Source organism: Colias eurytheme, chromosome 12 (genome assembly GCF_061535395.1).
Source record: "Colias eurytheme isolate Ceu_HAF_F1 chromosome 12, ilColEury1 Martin Lab GWU primary, whole genome shotgun sequence".
Lineage (NCBI taxonomy): Eukaryota > Metazoa > Arthropoda > Insecta > Lepidoptera > Pieridae > Colias > Colias eurytheme.
This window is the reverse complement of record NC_142991.1, coordinates 9,453,035-9,476,692: the sequence shown is the minus strand read 5'-3', so window position 1 is coordinate 9,476,692 and position 23,658 is coordinate 9,453,035. Positions and strand designations below refer to the sequence as shown.

The 23,658-nt window shown below is 35.4% G+C and overlaps 2 protein-coding genes across 2 annotated transcripts in view; both read left to right on the top strand.

Annotated features, from left to right (window-relative positions):
* Positions 1-2,575: 2,575 nt before the first annotated feature.
* On the top strand, positions 2,576-17,284 carry LOC149904224 (uncharacterized). Its single transcript, XM_090107690.1, has 3 exons — positions 2,576-2,895; positions 4,529-5,177; positions 13,815-17,284. Exons 2-3 carry the CDS (start codon positions 4,640-4,642, stop codon positions 14,360-14,362), a joined length of 1,086 nt encoding a protein of 361 aa, XP_089963816.1. The 5' UTR covers positions 2,576-2,895; positions 4,529-4,639; the 3' UTR covers positions 14,363-17,284.
* Positions 17,285-18,575: 1,291 nt separating this feature from the next.
* LOC149904221 (tRNA dimethylallyltransferase) overlaps positions 18,576-23,658 on the top strand; it is a 203,992-nt gene continuing 198,909 nt past the window's right edge. Inside the window, exon 1 of the mRNA XM_090108121.1 lies at positions 18,576-18,753. Within this exon, the coding sequence (XP_089964247.1) occupies positions 18,616-18,753 (138 nt within the window). The 5' untranslated portion in view covers positions 18,576-18,615. The remainder of the gene's footprint in view (positions 18,754-23,658) is intronic.

The following is a 23,658-nucleotide window of genomic DNA, read 5'->3' as shown; positions in this document are numbered from 1 at the left end:
ATTATTTTATTTATTTATTATTAGGGTCATTGCGCCTGTTCGCGTCCACATGCCTATTCGCGTCCATTTTGCGGATATCTTTTAGAAAATTCACGAAAATAAGTATACTTTTAGTAAAATTGTAATAAGAAAAATTTCCGATAATACCTCAATGTATATGAGACATGCACACATATTCAAAATATGCCTGCGCACCGCCTATCCTATTTAAAAAAAATATTTAATTTTGGCTATTAAACGAGAAAGCTAAAACGCGCGGGATTTTGAGAAAAAAATAGTGCGCAGCGTCGCGTTTGACGGTAAGTATCTTATTGTTAAATGTGAATTTTTGAATATGTAACTGTTTCTTTACTTTGCTAATAAAACATGGAATAGTATGGATTATAAATCAGCTAATTTATTTTACAATTAATAGCTAAAATAAGGTGGACGCGAATTACTACACCGAATTTGTACAACTTCCATTTTGCGTCCATGGTGGGCGCAAACTATACCTATAGTGCATAACAATAGAACATATTGCGTCCACATTGTTTTTCAATACGTAGCAATGAATTGTTTGTTAAAATATGTAATTTAAAATAGACTAAATTTTTGACTAAGACTACAAGTTGATAATTAAAATTTTCATTCAAATTAGCAAATTTTTATGCTATTTTTTCATTTTAAAATGGGTATTCTAAGAATGAGACTAGTATCTTTGAGAATGAGAGTCAATAAGTCTGTGGTTAAGAAAATAATATAAACAAAAAAGAAATTTAATTCATTACAAACTAAAAAATAGGGTAGGTAGGTAATCTTAATAGAACTGATTATTATTTATTTACATAACGTAACTTTGTTTTTGTTAATTTTTAGTTCTATTATTGATGAGAAGATAAATATAAATAAGTTTTTCCAGTTTCCTTACAGTGAATTATATTAATAATGTGTTGATTTTAGGATTCCGAACCTCAAAAGGAAAAACCGGAATCCTTGTAGATCACATATCATACATCAGTATCACTTTGATATCCGTCCGTCTGTATGTCCGTCTGCCGGTCTGTCTTTCTGTCAAGACCCTTTTTCTCAGTAACGCGTGGAGATATAAAGCTGAAATTTATATTGAATACTCAAGTCTACGGTCCCTTGAAGCAGTGAAAAAATCAAACTTACAAGCCAAAGCCATCAAAAGATACAGCCGTTTATGCTGCAAATTTTCGCAAATTTCTACATTCGCAAGGGAATCAAAACCTACAGGGTACTTTACGTGAACACAGACACTTGAAGTTTGGTACGAAGCAACGTCTTATAGCACAAGTAAGGGAAACATTGAAAAAATAATCATTTACAGTTAAAACATATGAAAAAAAACCAGGTTAATACGGAACCCTCGGTGTGCGAGTCCCATTCGCATTTGGCCAGTTTTTATTAAATAACTATATTCGTAAATAAATAATTTATTAAAATCTAATTTTTATTTGCATTTATCTGATAAAATATCACCCAATACACTCTTAATTCCTTTTCTAAGCTGGTGGACGCGAACTGGTCCACGGGTGGACGCAAACTGGAATTTTTGGACGCGAACTGGGTAAAACGCCTAATTCTGCTATTTGTCTAGATAAATAAAAACCACATGATATTTCCAACACAATTGAAAGTAAATCTTAAAATAGACTATGTAATGAACACGTTACATAAATTTTGAGTTGAAATTTGTTCTGGAACATTTTTATTTTCTCCTTCAAACTTTCCAACTGCACTAAGTGGACGCGAACAGGCGCAATTACCCTAATTGTTTTCTAAATGAAACTGTTCAATTTATTCAAATATAATAAAATTATCTTGATTGATGAAATCATACAATATTGATTGAACTTATTAACATAACTACTAAGTATTTGCAGCTGTAGGAACCTAGGTAACTAAAGTAATAGTGTACTATATCCGTTATAATTTATTGTAAAGGTTCATATTACTTATTAGGTAAGAGCATTTGTGTCGGCGTTCGTTTATATGGAAGTACCTAGGTAGTGGGTACTTAAAAGTTATGGCCTAATTGTTTTCGCAGACGTAAAGCAATAACGGCTTGCAATTCGTCAGAATCGTTCAGGTATTTCTCGTTCGCAGCATTGCCCATAAGCCGCTGCCTTAGGAATGTCGACAGACTAGGTTCGATATAGCCGACGGTAAAAAAGAAAAGCGACATACGATCTCCTTCCTCGAGAGCCGCCGGCCAAGTGACGCTACCTACTACCTAGCTCGATTTTCCACCCACAGAAACCGCCTCTGTACGACCAACTTCGCACACATCTATGTCCGTCGAATGCCGTTGCGCTGATTTCCTTCCTCAAGTATCCCCCCGCACCGCGAGACGCCGGATGATTCGATAAATTCTTTCGTTATACTGCATTTTTTGTGCAATGTTACTATTCAGACGGGCACAAAAATGACTTGTACTACTGTTGGTAACGTGTGAAGTTGAAGTTACGGCGTATTTTCAGCGTATTTCGTGAATGGCATCAAATTAGCCGGCGAGCGGGGCCACACGCGGGGGGAGACGCGGGACGGGCGCGCCGCGTCAGGCCCGAGCGCCGTCGGCCGGCGACCGCTACGCAGTACGCTACTCGCTCGCAACCTCGCGCGCTAGTCGTGTTCACGGCGTCACACGAAAAGCACGCGCGGCTCTCCTTAGAACCGGCACCCGAATAATGTTTCAGTGTTTGACAAACTCAATCGGAGGTCTCGGAAGAAGTACCGTATTTAATTTACACTGTATAACCAATCGCATATTCTCAGTGAGTGTTACGCAGTGTGTACGGAAAAAACTTTGTCGAAGATTCTGAAGAATCTTGTGTAAAATTGTGTAATTCGCCGGCTGCAGCCGGATTGCGTTTTGCACAAAACTTTTTGGTGAGTGTTTCTTTCTTTTGATGTGTTTAGTGATCCTGTGAAATAATTGTTATAATTTAATAAGATTTATTAAGTGCGGGTAGATAGGTACGTATTTAGTGTATACGACGACGGGGCGTTGTCGTTTGCGAACCGAGGCTTGGTTAGGCATTTTTGCGAATTACCGGCATCCAAAATGCTTTCGTAATTTTTGCAATAGACGTAATTGCTGATAGGATACTATTAAATTACTAAATCTATACCTACAGGGAAAATGTTCTGTGATATTTCAATCGATATATTAAATATTTTCCAAATTGTTCACACGAATTAAATAATGAATAATATGAGAAATTTATGTATTATTGTTTACTATTGTAGTAGGTAGTAGTAAAAATATTTCACAATTGAAGTTTACAATTGTGACACTTTCCGAGGCAAATAATCACTGATTGTTCTGAGTGCCGATGCCATTTTATTGCTTTATTATTTGCAAATAATATACAAGTCACATAAATATATACACTATGAAATGAATACTATAATTTAGAAATTTATATTATATCCAGACATAGAATTGTGAAAGTTATAAAATCAAAAATATTCGATTATTGTTATCTAATATTCCTCATATGTAATTATCTAAAAATAGGTAAATTGTAGTTGTTTAAAAATAATGAATAAATATTATAGTACATACGTAGTAGCAGTAGTAAATTTACAATAAGTGTAGATTATCAATGTTAATTGCTAATGAACTTAAAAAGACCGTAAATTATTTCATAGGTCCATAATGCGTCTTCAAAATTACCTAAATGCTGTTCATTTTAAAAAAATATGATAAAAAAAATTTGTTAGTGTACAACGTAAATATATATAAAATGATAATATAATATAAAATAATATGATAATATAATAGAAAGTAATAATATAAAATACGTAGGTACTAATCAGGAAACCGCAATTATAAAATTTGTATTTTCCGGAATTGTCGCACAATAATTAATTTAAGTCTGTCTCGTCCAAGTATGTTTATTATTAATGACCATTAAACAAGTACATAATATTACATAATGTGTAAAGGAAAACATCGAAGCGGGAAAATGATGCCAAGCATTTGCCTCTATTGGTAAACAATAACTTCGCGCCATTTTACGTTAGTAAACAGCAATCTTACATTTCTAAAGCTTTTACCTGACTGGGGAACGATTCGCGGAATACAATCCAGGTAGAAAATAAAAAAATGCTTTTGCTAAATGAACAATAACTAATTATTGTTAGATAAACTGGGATAGTGCTCAAGGACGGTATACCCTTTAAAAACGTTTGTTTTCGCATCCAGACTTCAGTCTCAATTCTGGCTTTGTCGTGGACACTTGCTATATTATAGTGTACTAGTGTATGAACGCAAGGGTCATCAGCCTTTGCATTTATTTCATTTCTATTAAACAAGTTAACTATAACAACAACAACAATAGTGACTTAGTGCAATAGGTGAATTCAATATTATATCATTTTTTTATTTTTTAACTTGGTACTTAGTGAGTTATAGTTAACATTGTCAATGGACATAGTGTTGTGCGATCGTATTTGAATTTTTTTTTAAACTGAAGTGTAGCTTTTTTTTCTAAAGGATTTTTTTCTTTTGTTGCAGGCGGTGTGCGTGCAACAATCGCGCGCATCGTCCCTGTGATAAGAGGGCCCTGTGATATCGACGAGTTCGTCTTAGCTTTAAAACTAGTTAGCATTTAGGTATATTTTAAAAATGTCGCCACCAATCGACGCTCACATACTCCAGTTCGACGTTTGGGAGTCGCTGGACGAAGAATCAATGAACTTGACACAAACTTCAGAATTCTGGACACAAGTGCAATACGAAGCCGAGAGATTAGACTTAGTCCCACCGGCTAATTTCACTAACTTACTGCAAGAAAGCGAAGGGGATTGGAGGATAACGGAGACTCCGGAAGAGCACAAGGACAATATCGTGCACCACGATTGCATGTGGGCTGGATCATGTATAGATTCGGGGCATCCGAATACGTTCGTTCCAACCGACTTGACAACGGCTGCGCCTGGGCAGAGTGTCCTTCGGAGAGACATGTCGCCGGCCCGGCCTGACACACCGCCCTCCCTGGACGGCGATGAACCTCCGCAGTTCCGACACGCCGTGGATGTCGCCGGCACCGCTCTGAGACTCCTCCGAGATTCTGCAGCTGTGGCAGCTGACCATTCATACACGCTCGCCCGCCAACATTTCGACTACCTAGGCGTTCAAACTCCATCAGACTCTGGCGAATCAGGTCAGTACCTTCTCGTTTTTACACTAAATGTCTTTTAAATGTTTATTATAGCTGGGAGGTATCACGAATGTCACCTTCATTAAAAACCATTAATTGCCACTTAAACGATTAGAATTTGAAATTGTCATTTTGAAAGTCAAATTGATTTTCCATTCATTGATCGTCGGAAAAAAATAATCGCGTGCGTAAAGGTCTTAGCTTAAGTTACTTCATTTTCATGACTATTAATTTGATTAATTTAAAATTGATACTATCATTATTACTTGTAATAACTGTGAGAAATAGTCGATCGGGATTAAGATTAGGAATTAATTAGAAGCGGTATTGTAGTTAGGAAGTCGTTTGACGGTTGTATAGTAAATGGAGTGCGTCTTGGGCGCGTTTTAATTAGAGTTTCAAGAAATGTACAAGATGGGTCCCGGTCGTAGGACGCAGGCGTGATGTCGGAGCGCGGGAAACTGCGTATCGACCGGCGCCCCCCTTGTCTAGACGCACCCGCTTCCGGAACCTTCGCCTTCGACCTTGAACGTCCCAACCTTCCTTAATGCCATCTTCGGGATGTCACACCTAATTACTCTATAGGCTCCTGGAGATCTGTCACTTTGATATCCACTGACAACACGGTCTGCCCACCATACACTAAAGTGCAGTAACAGCAAAATCACGATTTCGAGTAAAACGCATTTAAAGTTAAGAATTGATTTTAAAAAATCAACAGAATGATAAGCAAAAAAATTTGAATGCAGAAAGGTTGTAAAGGCATAGGTTCACACGTTAAAGCAATAAAAAAAAATATATCTTAATAACTGAATTTATTATGGCCATTTATTCTTTTTGGTGCCTATTACTGCATAGCCTTTTTTGTAAAAAATACCATTTTAAACTTAGTAAAATGCAGCAAAAAGCCCTATTACTGCGTTTGGATCAGTTATTTTGTCAAGAAACCCAACTAACATGCAGTAAGGTCAAAAAATTACTGCATTTTAGTTAGTTTTTTAAGAAAAAAGTGTTCAATTTACTAGTGCAGTAAGAAAAATAGCTAGTTCACAGTTGCAGTATTTAAAACATTAACTGCACTTTAGCTAGGAATAATCATATCTGTGTCATTATGCTATCCAAACTAATCTGCAGTAATGCTGTATTTTACTGCGTGTTAGTCAGTTTATAATGATAAAAGAATGTTAAGTATTCACAACTAAAATGCGACAAGCTTTGATTTTACTGCATTTTAGTTGGGAGTTCGTGACAATAAATTGTATTTTCTTAATTTGCAGTAAAAATAGCTTGTATGGCGGTAAATTTTACTGCGTATTAATTTTTTTTTTAATTTTTTTCCAGAAATATAAAACTATCTAAAGAACTGTAAAATTATATTGCTTACTGCATTTTAGTTATGAAACCTTAAAATTTAATCTGCAGTATAATTTATACTGTATTTTAGTTGGGAAATCACGCCAAATTGTTAATTTTTTTCGTTTGCAGTAAATGAAAACTGTTAAATAAAAACCATTCTTATAGTCTTAGAAATAAGTAAGTTAATTCAATAGAAAGCTTAAGAAACCCGCTTTCAGAATCACTAATAAAACGAAAAATCACAAAAGGGCTGTTACTGCTCTTTAGTCTCTGGTGGGCAGCGGTGTTATCAGCTCGTAATTCTATTAGGTAGCCATGTTATAGTAGTTAGTCAGTTTTTTTTTCCAATTGTATACTTCTAAGTTCTTATATATATCTACTTCAATCTTATTAGTTTGAACGAAAGTGCAAAAATGTACACCCATTATAATTAACATTAAGTTCTCAGTTTTAAAAGACGTGGCAAATTTTTCTGGATCAGGAGTCCTGGACGTCCTCTTACAGGGTCCGTAAGGTCGCTCGTGCGTCGACCGGGTCCCGACATTGACGCATCCTCCCAAAGTTCAGGGTTAACAGCCGAACCGTCTGGACGCCCATTAAAATGATGAACGTTCCCCGAAGTTCACCCGTTTTATATTTCGTATTTGATTAGGAATTAGAAATCAAATTGATGTTCAATTAAGCATTGTTCGCTCCGCTTCATTCTTCGATGAAAGTTTCGATGTTAAACTGAAAACTAGCGCAGATTATGCTCAAGACATAGTTTCACTCCAATTAATTAGTTTTCAAATTAGATTGGCACGGCATCTTATTTGAATGATAATAGGTTGCTCGGAGAATAGTTGCGTTCGTGACGTCATGTTTTAAAACTATCGAAGGACTGAATATCATGGAAGCAATTGACGAATGTCGAATCAATGTCGTATAAATATTTCATATTACAACTATACTTACATTGTCTGTTATCACGGCTTTTTAACGATCGTCGATAAGAGCTAGTAAGAAGGTCGCGATGAGCATGCGTTTAAAACGCACTCGGTATAATTATGTTCGTAGTACTTGTTATTCAACATGACTATATAGGTTATAAAGCTAAGGTTAAAAATAAATATAGGTTCATGTTCGCCGCGAGACTGGAGTCTAGTCCGTTACTCCTATAAGAATGCAACGGCACAAAGTGGAATCTCATTGAAGTGGGGCTTGCTTCTCGCCGGACCGGTTTCACCTCGGTACTTATTCTCCGTCTGCACGACAATCTGATAGACATATCTCAAAAGTCAATTACAAGTATGTTATATCCATTAATCAATCGAGTAAATATTTATTGGGTAGTGAGATGAAACTTTGTTGTTCCAATAGGAAATTTTACGGCGCATGCGCGGCTTTATCGTGTCATGCACTTAGAGCCAAGTACGGTTAAAGTTGTCACATTTTTCGCGCCAATTTACTGTAACGCAACTATGCCATTATAATTTATTTTATCGCATTCATTTTACTGGCGTTCTATTTGCCATCGGTGTGGCAACGTTGTGAATAATAAATCACGTTTATTATCAAACACCGTGCGGCTCGAACGCATCGGACATGTAAGAAAATTTTATGTAGTTTTTATTGGAATCCGTAAAACGGAACGTTGTCGAGCCTAATCTCGGTTCGCGCTCTATTATTACGAGCTAACCCAATAAACTACACTGATAAGCGTAAACGGCGCTAGGTGCTTTTGACCTGCATATTATCTTGACAGATTGCTCTCGCAAACAATATTTATGACATTTAAATTCTCGGTCCCGTTAAGTAGGCGACTCAAGTAGGGCGGCTCGTATTGTGAGTTCCTTTAAGGGCTATTTAGAGCAATGTATCCGGTTTTGTGTGTCCGAAACGCTGTATCAATCACCGAGGTCACACATTCCACTCTCAATATTAGTTTTAGGTGCGAAATTTTTTTGGCACTTTTAATTTTAAATTGAACTAGCACTTAAACCGCGTTGTACAAATATTTGTAGTAGGTACGCGAGACGTGGCAGACATCGCCATAGCAACAATGTAAATTCAACAGTTTCCGCGTCGAAACCGGTACGCCATTATGACGATCATTTAAAATGTTTTAAAGCGTGTTAAAAGTATACTTAATGATTACGTTAGTAAAGGCGTAGGTACTTTCACAATATGCACTAACATTCGGTACTATGTATGACCTAAATATCGTACGCTATTACTCGCCTACAGCTAGCCTAGCCTACGCCGCTCACATACATGGTCTAGATTAATTATTTATTCTTATTAGACACACATACCTTACATTAATACACGGTTTCGTAAGTGCCTATAAAATCAGTTGGTCGTAAAGGTTATTTGGACGACGTATACCCCTTATTACTAAGTATACTATTACTTGTGTAAATTGTGTTAGAGAATATCCCACTTACGTTTTTCATTTTCAACATGATTTATAATACAGCGTTAAAATCAATTTAATGAAATATTAAAACGCTTTTATTGCGTTCGCTGATAAATATATTCACCACGCTACATAATATGTGTTACTAAGATTGTAGATGTACACTGGCCTTGGTGTTATCGCGCGAATATTAAAAGAATTGCAAAGGAAAGATATATTTTCGATTCGTGAAATTCTGGGTCAGTAGGTGATATGATATGGTATATCTATCACTCGTTTATATCGTGACTTTATGTTCTTATTGGATTAAGGGTATTGTAATTGTCAGGCGATTTAGTTTTTACAATGGTGATAACGTTATCTGTTACATAACGCACTTTGCTATTGATTGTGTTGCTTACAAGTAAAAGAGCTTAGTGCAAATTATACAAACCATTTTACCTGCCTACAGGTCAGCTACTCGCGTAGTACGCTTACCTAATTTATAGTCTAGATCTAGGCCAAGATTCGGCCAAGTTTATGGTGCAGATTAAAATAATCTTTATCACAGTAGTATTAAATACAGAAGTTGTATCAATTTATACGCCTCAGCGGCCCCCGCTTGGCCTTCATAAAACTATCAATACCGATAAAAATAATACTTGTCATAGTAACATACATTTGTATTGTCTTATCACGCAAAAGTTTAAGCAAGTAGGCGCGATAACACCACGGCAACGAGATAAATTCAGTCACCTTGATCTCACCGAAATAAGTTTTTTTTTTAATATTACGAATTATACCAATATTTGACTTTACATTTTCTTTTGTGGGTATGAATAAATACATGATATAGTTATTAGTACACATATTACAAAGCAAATCACACTTTGAAAATGTCGTAATTCAAACGCGTAATTGAATGCTAATCTTTAATTGATTAATTACCTTCATTAATGCTATTCGGTATTTTTCCTAAAACCATACATATTTAACATAAAATCGGAGGACATCACGTGACCGTTCATTCCTAGCCAAGTTGCCCAATGTTGAATATTTAAGAAATCTAAACGCTGCCCTACAACATATGAAATCGCTTATTGCGTGTTTTCATAAAATATTTATGTCTTGTGCCTCGTATGTTCACACGGTGATAAGGCCACGTTGAATATATTGATATTACCAGTTTTATATATCGCGATGGGTGTGGTGATCGGTTGGTTACAGAAAATTAGTGACGCAACACAACCGGTTTCCAAAAAAAGACTCCGGAAACTCCTTGTTGGAGCGGTTGGGGTCTCGATGGTCTACTCTTGACCTCGTTGACATTTAGATAGGTCATTATTGTGCTTTGTAGTTTAATTAATGGCACAGTTGCCGACGATTCACATCCTCATTATAAAAGCCATTCAATTTAAGATCGTCTTTCTGTATTAATTAAGGCAAATAAAATGCGCGTAAAATTATAAATTTCCATTAATAGCCGTATAATAGAGAATACGCAAAAAGATAATTTTTTCCACGCGCACGTTCGCCCATGAACTTCCGTACAAACTTCGTCAAGGCCGAGTCGAACGCCCAATCGATCCGCCATAACGCCTGCCATAAATTACCACGGCCTGTTTTAGAAGGCAGCGAGTTTGGAGTGCTAACCGCAGCCCAGATGACCGACTTTTCTCGCTTGCGTAATATTCCAAAAATACCGCCTAGTTGTTTTAAGTCGCACGCTTGTTCATAGCGAGACTAAATACTTTGAGGTACTTAAAAGTTGTGACTGACAAGTGACATGTGATGGGAAACGCCCTAAACATTTGTGGGTAATAAGTATGAAGTAATTTTGGGCAAAGCTGTGTTTTTAACATTTAATTATCCTAAGTTGTTTCCGGTCGACGGTTGAGCAATGAGATAGTGTACTATTAAAAATTATAAGCGATGTCTTGTAGAACTGGTGCGCTTCGTATCGAAACTAATTAGCATTTCACTAGACATTAAGTATACAGGTTGATTAATTTAAGCGTATTATCGATGCGTTAATCGCGGAGCAACGAAAGAATTTCTTTTGCAAATTACGTCTTGCGTTATCTAAATCTATCCTATATTAAACGTGATATCGGCTTAATTCGTCCGTAGCCGATAATCAATATAATGAACGTACCTTCGGAACGTATTTCGGGTTCGATAATAAAACTGCTCAGTCACTTCCAAAGTCTTTCGCAGTGGAAGTCCATTAAGCAGAGCGATGCTGCAGCAGCATTAGAATTACTTTTTTATGAAATACGGCGGGCGTATCAAACAGGTTGTATAGGATGGCGTGAGCCGCGAGCGCGTCACGATAATTTTTAATTATCGCGCTCAAATGCCAGTGAACTTGGCCTCGGATCGAAGTCAGCGGAGCGTGTGGCCCCAGCCGTAGCAGGTCACACTTGACGACATCATTGTTACTACTGCATTCCACTCTCGAAATCACGATAAGTGGACATGTGCCTGATATGATAAGAACCGAGATTAGTCATTTTTGACGCTAGTCTGCCCATTTAAAATTCAATGAATTCAATCACATATTTATATACATATATTTCAATAGTGCAAACAATTAATTGCATTTATGTAAATGCGGGAATAGAATCAGGATTTTCTGTTAAATGCATAATACAATTACTCCGGCGCTCGGAATCTCACAAGTGTTCATTTAAACGTTAATTGGAAACAGACAGGCCAAGTCGTAGACAATTACCGCGGCTGAACAATCTCATTGAAATCCCCTTTCACTTAGATCAGGAAAGAGTTTGTTTCTAACTCACTAATTTATTTAAATTGTACGACGGTTATAATTTTGTGATAAGCAAATAATTTTCAAACTATTTCAAGCATCGAATTAAATGGAATATTATACCAGTAAAACCTCATGGGAACCCATTAGACAATCAAGGAAGTTGTATTCACGGCGGGAGTATTAGATAAACCTGTTTCGATTACACGTATGTAGTTTCGAACCGCGAATTCAATACGTCTCGAGTCTAGACTATAAGATTAACTGTGCTATGAGTCATTGTGTTCTCACGGTGAGACAGATGGTACCTAGAAATTGTGACTAATCTATCGAGTGGGAGATTGCACGACACTGCCACAGCTGTTTTCAAAACGGCAATTGCATCTCATAAACTCGCGCGATCAGCTCTTCCACAATAGATAATAAATTAGTATCGCCAACCGATCGTTAAAAAGTGGATTATGATCTAGTTTAATGGAATTGCAACGTCGCGGTATCCGAGAATCGTCTCGAGTGATGTCGATATAATAGATATGCAGTAGACCGGAGATCGCCGGCGGGCCGCGACAATACCAGGCGTATCGTTTACATGCCGGGCTCGTAACAAATACTCTAGGCGACCGTTAATCTCTATGGCGCCAGGGGAAAAGAGAAAATCGTCACGTGAAAACCGAGCCTCATACAATGGATCCTTCACGCCTACATTTAGACGTCACACACTCTGTTTGACGATCGGCGCCTGAAGGATAAAATTAGACCGACGAGCTGCTGCGATAAGCGGCTACGCAACTATGCGGAAATCGAATAAAAAGATTGTGTTGGTGTGTAAATTTATCGTCGCTTTGTCTGATTATGCGATTTTATTTCGTATTTTGCAAATTACACTGACGTCCCTGAAATTGCGCCGTTCCGTAATCGAACAGCTGCCCACGTTACGCTTCTATTTCTGGTTAACGGGATGAAAACGAAAGTTAATTTTATTTGTATTAGGAGGTGGTTGCGTCAAGCCTTTGAACCGCTGACATAATTATTTGTTGCTGTAACTGGATAGCGTCGGCGCATACGGTGATTTCCGCGAAATATGCGGCTCGTAGACCGTAGTGCATAGTAAATATGACACGGCCGAGCGGCCAGATACTTTACTACATCCGCAGTCGAATACGAGATTATCTACGTTCATTCATAGAAATAACATTGTCGGTATTGCTGTCCTCAACAATCTTTCCGTTAAATTGCAATGGTTGCAGAAACGATCGGAATTTAGGCCGAGTTTCCGCTCGACTCAAATTACATACTTAAGACATTCTAGGCGTGCACCTAGTTCACTCGCTCTTATCGTGCTTTACTCAATCCTGTTCATTTGGGAGACTTAGTCCTATGGCTTTGTTTCTAGAAAAAACAGGTATATTATATATATTGGAGACGCCCGTGTTGAGGCTATCACTTTTGAGGCTACCAACTCCGTACGTGTCCAACAAATATTTTATTCAGTGTAAATAGGTGTATAATTGCGTCAATAGGTTTAAATATAAATACGTTCGTTAATATAAGTAGGTAATATAATTGTATGTTGCATAAATTAATATTCGGGAACGTATGAGCGGGAAAATGAAATCAGAAAGCTGAAAGGTAGTTCCGTAGAGGCAGAGAGACGCCGGAAAGCGTGTCCACCGGTTGATAACCCAGCGTCCATTGAGTGCGGACGCTGCGGTAGAAACCGCGCACGCGCTCTCGTTTTGGCGCGAATATCCATGACGTCAGGCGTCTGGATCGATGTCGACAGACGCTGCGGTAGTACGGCGGGGTCGACGGCCTCCCCCCTTCTCACACCTATACACCCTCCCACCTGACTACTGCAATCGCATCCCGACCACATCTAGACTCACTCATAACTATCTATAATGACTACGACAATCGCCCGCCTTTTATGGTGATGCGAACGCAACGAACGATCTATGAATGAAAGTATGCAGGGAATGGAGCCTCGCATACGGGTTTTATTTGTCGCTGCAATTGTGTGCGATACACAACAAAAATGCCATTCTTTAATTAATGACACAAGTTTTTTACACATTATCATTTAGTCGATCGCCTTGAATGGAACTCGATTTTAACGAAACTTTTTCTATTGTTGCAGAGGAGGAAATCGATGTGGTATCGCTCGGAACGTCACACCAGCCGTTGGCTTCGACGTCCCATGTACGCGTGGATTGCTATCCGCGCGTGTCTTCGGCTCCCGAAAGACACCACATACAGTCTTCGGTGGAAGTGAACATGACCCCTAGACCGGTAGCTAGAAAACGTTTAATACCACCTACAGGCGTCACCGCTGCTTCGGTGCCCCGGCGGCGGAGAGGCCCCGGCAGACGCGGACGCTCAAACACTGACACGGACTCGGAAGCCGAGTCTCCTGAGATCGAACGCCGCTCCATACACAACGATATGGAACGCTTACGGCGGATCGGCCTCAAAAATCTCTTTGACGAACTTAAAAAGCAAATACCGGCGACGAGAGACAAGGATCGCGCGCCGAAAGTGGTGATCTTGCGCGAGGCGGCCGCTCTGTGTCGCAAACTTCGGGAAGAAGAACTGGAACGCGAATATCTTAAAAAGCAGCAGAACAAGTTGATCACCAAGCTGAAGAAACTGCGCACGATGCTGTCGGCGCGCTACCGCCCGTACTGAGCGCGTGCCCGACCCGCGTAGGTAATAGTTTCTTGAGAGCCGCGGTCTTCCGTGTGACGCGTATGGACTGACTTACCTTCTTTGGCGAACGATCCCATCCCGTTCAATTTTGTACAATATATTTGTAACATAACGACGACGATCATTCTTCGAGTGTGTATCGATATAGGTCGAGCGGGAGTTTGAATCGTTTGTTAAATATTGTATTTAATCAGCTTTTACGGCTTACTCTGCTTCTGTGGATCGCGTGTAAAGTAAAGTAGCTGTGCAGCAATAACTGTGGGTTTGATTTGCTCAAACGATGTATTGCGGTGCCAAAGTGAGCCATAAAGCTGTTGTTGATAAATCCTAAGTCTTCAGTGAAATATTCTTAAATAGTAACAGACTGCTTCGTAAACTAGTAGACTGGTTTTACCTCTGAATTTTTTTTTGATTCATTAATTAATAAAATAGTACAGAACGGATACAGATTTACCTACTTGATGTTGACTACTTAACCGACATACAATGACGTAAGTTTTTTTATTAAGAATAGCTGGTTCAGGCAGTGTAGGGCAGGGGCGTGTGGCAGTCTGTATATTAACGACTCTGTACATAAGATCGGTAGTGATATAGTCTGAAGTATAGGCTGGCTGGAGTTTGTTGGCTTTACGGATAGCTGTTGTGGAGGCGCTGGCCATTATATATGTTTTCGGCCCGGTTCGTAGGAATTTTCTCTTTAATCCCATACCTCGCTTGTTGGGCGAGACGGGTAGTGATGTCAATATTGTTTTAACTTGATATTATTATAAGTCTAAACTACTTAGATTAGTTCGCTTATGGTTTTGTAGTGTTTTTGTTATCTGTAAATTTTAACAATTTTACATGTTTTTTATATGTTAGTCGCGCAATTAACTCAGATTCACTTAACACCATATAAATTTTGGACCATAGTAAGCAATAATTATAGATTTTATAAATTGCACCGCCCTTATTGCATTTTATACATAACTAAGTTATTAATATTTTATAATAATGATCGACTCGAGCACGCGTATGTCAATAAAATTTCGAGTTTTTATAATGCCATAGACAATTTGATTTTACAGTCGTGGCACTGATTAATAATTTATGTCAATGAGACAAAATAAAGGGTCCGAGGTGGAATTTAATATGCGTGTTAAAATGTATTATCATTGCATTCTCATTATTATCCATTTTAACATCGTGTAAGTGTATTCGAACTTTATTTTACAAAGCTAAAATAAAGTTTATATGTAACATGATAATATATTGATATTCATTTATTTTTACGCTAATTATTCCAGTGATTAAACCAGTGAATTATAATCTCAGTGACAAATGTCCGTTTTAAATAGACTGTGTATTTTGATAATAACATCAAAACCTACGTTTGCAGGTGACCCGAATAGGGTTCTAACATAAAATAACCACGAAATAGTTCCTCATAGTACCTACTAATAGAAAATTTTGCATTTTCTTTTTTATTATATAATATTTTTATTGCAGTAAGTTAGTGTATCGCGATAGTTAAGATAAAGTCGATAAAGCCTGGCCGGAAAGGGTCGCTGGCTTGGCATAGTGTACAGAGGCGAAGATTTGTTATTGTTTCTGGTCAGGCTTTGAAAAGGTTGATGTTTTATCAAGCACATGGTCAACAGATATGTAAATTTGAAGGCTTTAATTGTGTGCGGAATGTGCCTTGCTATGTACATATATTATATAAAAATAATAATATTAGGTTTATACTCGAATTAGTTGCAAAAAATATTTTTTGTGAGAAATATTATCTTAGTGATAGCGTTGTTCTTATAAGTAGCACACGAAGAGGTTTAATAGGTATCGTGTTAAAGATTCGCAGTTTATCTTCCAGTAGGTGTAAAGTGTACATAATAGGGTATAGGACGTAGGTGTATTTCATCTTTTTTTTTATATTAACAAGTATTTTTTTCTAGTAATTGTTTTAATTTTTTTTTCATAACTGGAGAGTTACGAATTCTCGAATGTTGTACCTGCATTTAATTTTTTGTTAAACTTGACATAAATAATAAAGATAGATGATTTAGTTATTTGAAAATAACATTGGTTTCTTTGTGGTGATAACGTTTTAAAAAATAGTTTTCACGTAAGAAAAAGTCAGTAGTTAACGGTTAATGATAAGGGAAGCCAGCTTTATAATCGCTAGTAACCAGATCAAGATAATTTTAAACGAACGAATCAATGCACGTTATTTGTCAAGGCACATTTCCAACACTGCCAAACGAAATAGAGAAATAAATCTTACCTAGCAACTTCGTTTGTATATTTTAAAATTAAGATTGGGATGATTAAGTCATGTTATAGTTTAATTTTTATTACATTTTTTCTTGTAAAGTATCCGTATGTAAGATCTAACCGTCGTTTGCTCGAAGGGACCAGTCGAAGGGGTGTATAATTTTTTTATTTGAGTGTCGATTGGTGTGTTTAAAGATGGAGGCCGGTGGCCAATGGTGCGAGATGCGCAGGCGACGGTTGTACGCACGTCGCTACAGAGAATGCAAGGCGCAAAATAGATTCCGCCTAATATTAATGTTGCACTTTGCAATCTTTGAAGCGACGTTTTAATTATCCATGATAATGTGTACTTACCACGTCCTGAGTTTTTTGGATACTATTATTATGAGGAGAAAAGTTTTTTTTTGGTTTTTGTTCCTTAATTATTTGTATCAAAAACATTAAGATAATCATTAAATATGATAATAAATGAAGGTCGGACGAAAGCAGAGCTCGGAAGCAGTTGGCTATTGATTGTGATTTTTATATGTTTTTGGTGTAGTTTGGGGTAAGGCTGAATTAGCGTGTAGATTCTGTGATTTTATGTACCTGTGTGGTACGATGGGAAGTGTTTCCTAAACTCTGCTTTTTTCGGCTGCAAAAAAAATATGGCTGCATTTTTATTTTTTACTTCCTTTCCTTTACCCTAAGAAAACACACGCACATTTACGACTAGACAAAGAAACAACAAAAAATGATTTAAATTAACTTAAATTATTTACATGTTACATTTCTAATTTTTATCAAAAGGTTACGTCATAGCTCAACCTATTTTTTTTCAAAGTAATTCTATTCTAGAACTATACTTTTGTCATGTAATTACCAAAACAATTGCCTATAATAATTGAAATTAAAATTCACAAAACACTTTCATTCAGCCTAGTCATCTAGACTAGTATGTCACACACACAACAAAGGCTACTAATTTGAATAATGATTAGGTTTTTTTTTTCTATTAAAATATATATATACATTAATTATAAAGTAGAAACAAAGCAAATATATTTGAAAGAGGTGTAAGTGATATGATTGAAGCTAAAAATTAAAATATTTAAGTAATACTATGTACATACATAATAAATTATCTAGTCTTTGCCACAACTTTGCACCTTATATGAATTAAAATTAAGTTAGATGGTAGATTATTATCTCTATTCCTTATTCCATACCAAATTGAAACTCATTAAAGAATGCATATAATATAAGTACTTAAATTAAATTAAATTTCAATAGTGGCACGCCTTCGCTTCGTCTTATATTAGGAAATCCATACATGCTCTAAGGGAAATCCACATTTATAATAGTTTATGGAAAGAAAAGATTAGCATAAATTTGATTTTTTTATTGATACGGATGTCAATATTTTAACATTAATCTATACTAATATTATAAATGCGAAAGTAACTCTGTCTGTCTGTCTGTTACTCAATCACGCCTAAACTACTTAACCAATTTGCATGAAATTTGGTATGGAGATATTTTGATACCCGAGAAAGGACATAGGCTACCTTTTATTGCGAAATATGTACCACGGGCGAAGCCGGGGCGGACCTCTAGTTACTTATATTAGAATATATTTATAAGAATAATTATAACATTAAAACGCAAGTTACTAGGCATTTTATTGTCAGATATGGAAATAGTTTACTTACTTATTAAACGGTACCTACCTATTGTAATTTATAATGTACAATGTACATATAGCTACAAACAAATTACATGAACCACGCTATAATAATAATTAAGAATGCAATGCAATATACAATATATTATTATGAAAACACGACTATTTGAAACAAACATATTTATATAAATATTCGATGACATACTCAACGAATTTACTTGAAACGAAACGCATCACTCAATCCTTCAAGCTTCAACATCAAAACAAAAGTGAAGTCAGTTACGTGTCACGTGTGTGAAGTTTGTGTTTGTGCGCGATGGCTCTTCGAACAATAATATCTTCGAAATTACCCATGGTGATTATATTAGGTGCTACAGGAACAGGGAAAACTAAACTTAGTTTGGAATTAGCTCAAAGATATGGAACAGAAATAATCAGTGCCGACTCAATGCAAGTAAGTATTTTCTAACCTCAAAACTTGTTTTTGTACGAGTTTAATCGGATGTTTACAGGAGTATACTATTTTGTGAGTATAAATTTGTAAAATGTATAAACGATTATATACGATAGTTGTATAAAAAGGTGAAAATATCAAGATTCGGTTGAAAATAACTTCAAACAAAATGTAGTAAATATAACCTCACGTAATTTCGTCATAATTGGTATAAAATATTAAAACTGTTATGAAAATATGTTATAAGATAGAAAGAAATAATTATAACTAGTTAACTTTTATAAATGTCCATATTTTATAAATAACATTTGTTTAGAAGATGCATTATTCTATCTAAGCTCATTAGATAAAAGGTCAACAATGACAAATTAAAACGTGATAAATTTATATTTAGAGTAAAATACAATAAGCTTTCAACAGTATTTATTGCTATATTATAGATATCCTATAATGTCTATTTAGACCTCATTCACTACATCTTGCTTGAAATCTATATGATTTTGTCCTTTCAATTTTTAACAACTACATAAATATATGTATAGCAAACCTGCGTATCGTTTATTTGTCAAATTTCATTTAAATTGACCTATATTTCTATTTGTATCATGAAATAAAGAAATTAATGAATTTTTCCAGTACACATGCCTCGTTCAACGGTAAAATAAATACAGAAACAAGAATGTATGGATACATTATATGTAACTCGTATGACTGAAATAATGTAGAAAAATATATCAAAAGTTGACAAAAAAAACTAAAAATTCAACATTTTTGGAGACAAATGTTAACGGAATGAAGAATCAGTGTTTAAACTAAAACACTGCTCGGCAAAGTTTAGCCTCAACTGTGTCACAGCTATAGAGTAGCAATGGATAAAACTATAATAATCATAATCATGAATTCATCTCAATATTCAAATGATAGCATTGATAGAAGTATGCAATGTATTTAGCAAGTCCGCTAAATGATTGACAAAAGTGTATAAAGTAATCATCAATAATTATTATTATAAGAATAATATATTTTTCAGCGGAGAGGTACAGCTTAAGTATTGTAGACGCAAATGCTCAATTGCTAGAAAAAAAATGAGTTAGTGGCTTTAGCGGAGCCAAAGCGACACTTGAAGATGAAGATTGACATTTTATCAAATCATAATGATGAGCGAACTTTAGGGTGAAGTTCAACGTTGTTGTGCTCAGTATTATATACAATTAAGAATGAATTTAAGAAAACTATAATGCAAAAATATTCAACGATTAATCAAATAATTAATAATAAGCCTTCATTTTTCCATCTCTCAAAATATTTCATATGTTGTATTAGTTGATAATATGTAGTCTGTTTTCATCATAATGTTAGTATGGTAATTTATTTATGTTAAATATATTATCACATTAGAATAAAGGATTCCTCACTTTTCTTTTACACTTTTCCCTTCCTTTTCCTTATCCTTCCGCGCAGTCCTTAATGTCATGTCATCACCAGATTTTGATAGATCATCCAACAAAAAATAAAACTCAACTTGACATAAAATTACTATTTATTTTGTAAAGTCAGCAACATTATTCTTAACTTTAAAATTTCTACTTTTTTGCTTATAATAAATAAGGTATTTGTACTAACTTGCTTTTTTTTAGTGTCCGACCGAACTTTCGGTTTCGGTTTCGGTTTCGGCCGAGTTTCGGCCAAAAATCAAGTTTCGGCCACAGTTTCGGTTTCGGCCAAAATCGGCCGAAACTTTTGCCGAAACCGAAACTCATTTCACAAGTTCAGTGAACTTAGTTCACACACGTTCACGCTCGTCTAACTTCGTTTTCCTCGGCAACGCTTTGACGGACGCTGTCAAAGCGTTGGTTGACCCACGCTGGTGGAAACAATTTTTGAGATTGGAACTGGGTGTAATAGTAATTATAATTAATAATTATTATTTTTATATAAGAGGTACCTAAAAGAGACTGATTATTCTTCTAAGTACAAATACCAATCCAAAGTATTAAAGACTCTTTAATAAAGAGAAAGATCTCAAAATACCAAAACTTAGTATTTAAAGTACTTAACAGTAACAATTACTGATTTGATTTAGATGACTGATTTTACTGAGAATTTAATTTGAAAAAATAATAAAAATTAAAATTGTTATTATTAATATTTTAAAAATATTATTTTTTTATTTTATATTAAATAAATTATTACAACAAATTTAATATACTGTGTTTTCATTTCATGCCCTAATTAAGGCAAAATAATAGGTAAAATGCACCAAAGTTCAGTATTTTTAGAAATTTCATACTTGACCACGTGAGTTTCGGTTTCGGTTTCGGTTTCGGCCGAAACTGAAGCCACGGCCGAACATTCGGTTTCGGTTTCGGTTTCGGCCTGGAAACCAGTTTCGGTCGGACACTACTTTTTTTGTGTTTTGACTTTTGATCACAAATATAGATCAGTTATTATGTTTTGTTGTGCAACATTCTATAATACTAAATATTGTGCAATATGCTTCACTAAACATAATATGTGTATTTTATGCACTTATGTATGTATATATTCAGTGGAATGTAAGTTTTAGTGATAGTACAATATCTTGCCTTTCCATGAGATAGATCAAATTATCTAACTCTACAAAATTCATGAAAATCATATTATATTATTAGTTTATCGTGTCAATAAGTAATAATTATCAATTTAGTCCATTAGGTTTAGGTTTTACGGACATCTAGAATCTAGATTCTGGATTTATATCCGTTATGAAACAGAAGGAATGTCACTGTTAAAGGGTATTAATAGGCATCAAATTAATAGATTCTAAATTTGGCTATTTGAATATTAAACAAACTTCTTTTTTATTTTTTGCCCAAACAAGTTTTAACGCCTTAAACTTAATTTTCTAAAAACATGTTTGATGTCAATATAAATTTAAAAAATACTGAGCTAGATTTTTTCTTTTGTATGCTTTACTTACATGATAACGAACATTAAAACGAATATTATGATATTTTGAATACTTGTACATACATAAAAATATATATTTCAGCTTTAAAATAGGAAAGCTCAAAGAAAATTAGAAGGTATAAATTTATCTTCAAGTTTTGTAATGAATACAAAAGAGATAATGAAAATGAAATAACGGGAAGGAACTAGACATCAGTGACACATAATTTAGTTTCAAAATTGGCGGTAAAAATGACACTTCCGCCATGTTTTCTCCCGCCGAGGGTTCCATAGACAATAGAAAGCTAGTTCACGACCCTTCCGCCTGTGTCGTGCAGATTTTAAAACGTTTACTTAACCATTTTATTTGCATCTTTGTAATTACATTATTTTTGTGCACCACTGACGATAATCCCGTAAAATTTATGTATAATATCAATTATTTTTAATTGAATGGGAGCTCTCTGTTTAGACTTTAGGAAGGGAAGAAATAGGTAAAAACAATAGGTATACCGTATATTGTTTGGGAGAAATGTCTTATTTTATAATGATTGTTTAAATAACGGATGATACAAAATTCACTGGAATTAAAGTATTTATTAGATTTTTTTATTTCTCAAAAAATAACTAATTACAGCATTTAAATTAAGTTTTTAGATTTGATACGTTGTCAGACGATACCTTGAAAGATAGCGTGAATAGTGCAGCATGATATTACGAATACAGGAATGGATATCACAACATGAGATACCACGCTAAAAATATAATTTTTAAATTATATTTTATGTATTACTCATTATGATCCGTCATAAAACACACTTCATACCACCCACCGGCATGTGCGCTTATTATAAAATTACATAATATGGCAACATTGTTGTAAATAATCGCCTGAGGGCTGAGATTACTTTTAGATACAACTAATTACTTTTTTTACCATAAATAGTAATAATTTGGAAACGGAGGAATATAATAATTTAATTCTGACTACGATCCGTGACTTTTCCCGTATTCCATTCCAACTAATAAAAATGCATTATTTAACACTCCACGCCCATGAGAGTCAAAAAAGACGTGTGGCACTCGGGGACTGCCGCGGTAAAGCTATTGCATAGCATAGCATGCCATCAAGCCACACCTCCGTGCCCGTCGGAGTGGGGAGCGTGAGGTTTTTTCGTTACGGAATTTCTCGATTCGGTCCCCGCGCTCAAGGCCCGCGATAGAAGCTATGCAATAGCTTAAAAATAAACCGTTAAATGATATTATCTAAAAGCGATCGCCCATCACCAGTAATTAAAAAACATAAACAATTTATAATTGCATGGGAATTTCGCAGTGTCCGAGTTTGTCTACTCGAATTATATAAGACGTCGAGTAGCCTTCGCTCAGGTCGCTGTCACTGCAGTATGTCTTGGACAATCAGATAAATCACTAATAATTAAACACTTTTTAATATGCAATTGGTGGTATAAATGAGAAATAATTATTTATAATAATTGATGACGTAAGGAAGTTATAATAACAAATTTAGTAGTACGCATGACATGAAAATCATGTAAAATTGTAGCATTTGATGGCTTTCCACTTATAAAAACAAAACAGATGAATCAAGTTTAGTAGTTTCATTCTGTCATGTGTTTAAAAATCTTTTGTTTTGCAGTATTATCTAAAAAAATGTATTCCAATTATCCATTTTATGATACTTTTATTGACGATTCAATTACACATTTATGTAAAAAAAAAAACATCGTCATAGCTTTAATTACCAAATCGTACTCTTTCGTTGTAAAAATTCCAACAATATCTGTATCAAAAAAAAATCATCCAAGATTATACCATAAATCCGAAAAGCACAGAACAAAAATACGTTTTGTTTATCAAATTCCGTAACCCTGTTATAAAAGTGAATAATAGGTATATACTAAGGGTATATCGGATCATGTAATAACTGTTCCAGGAACTGGGCCAATGAAACAT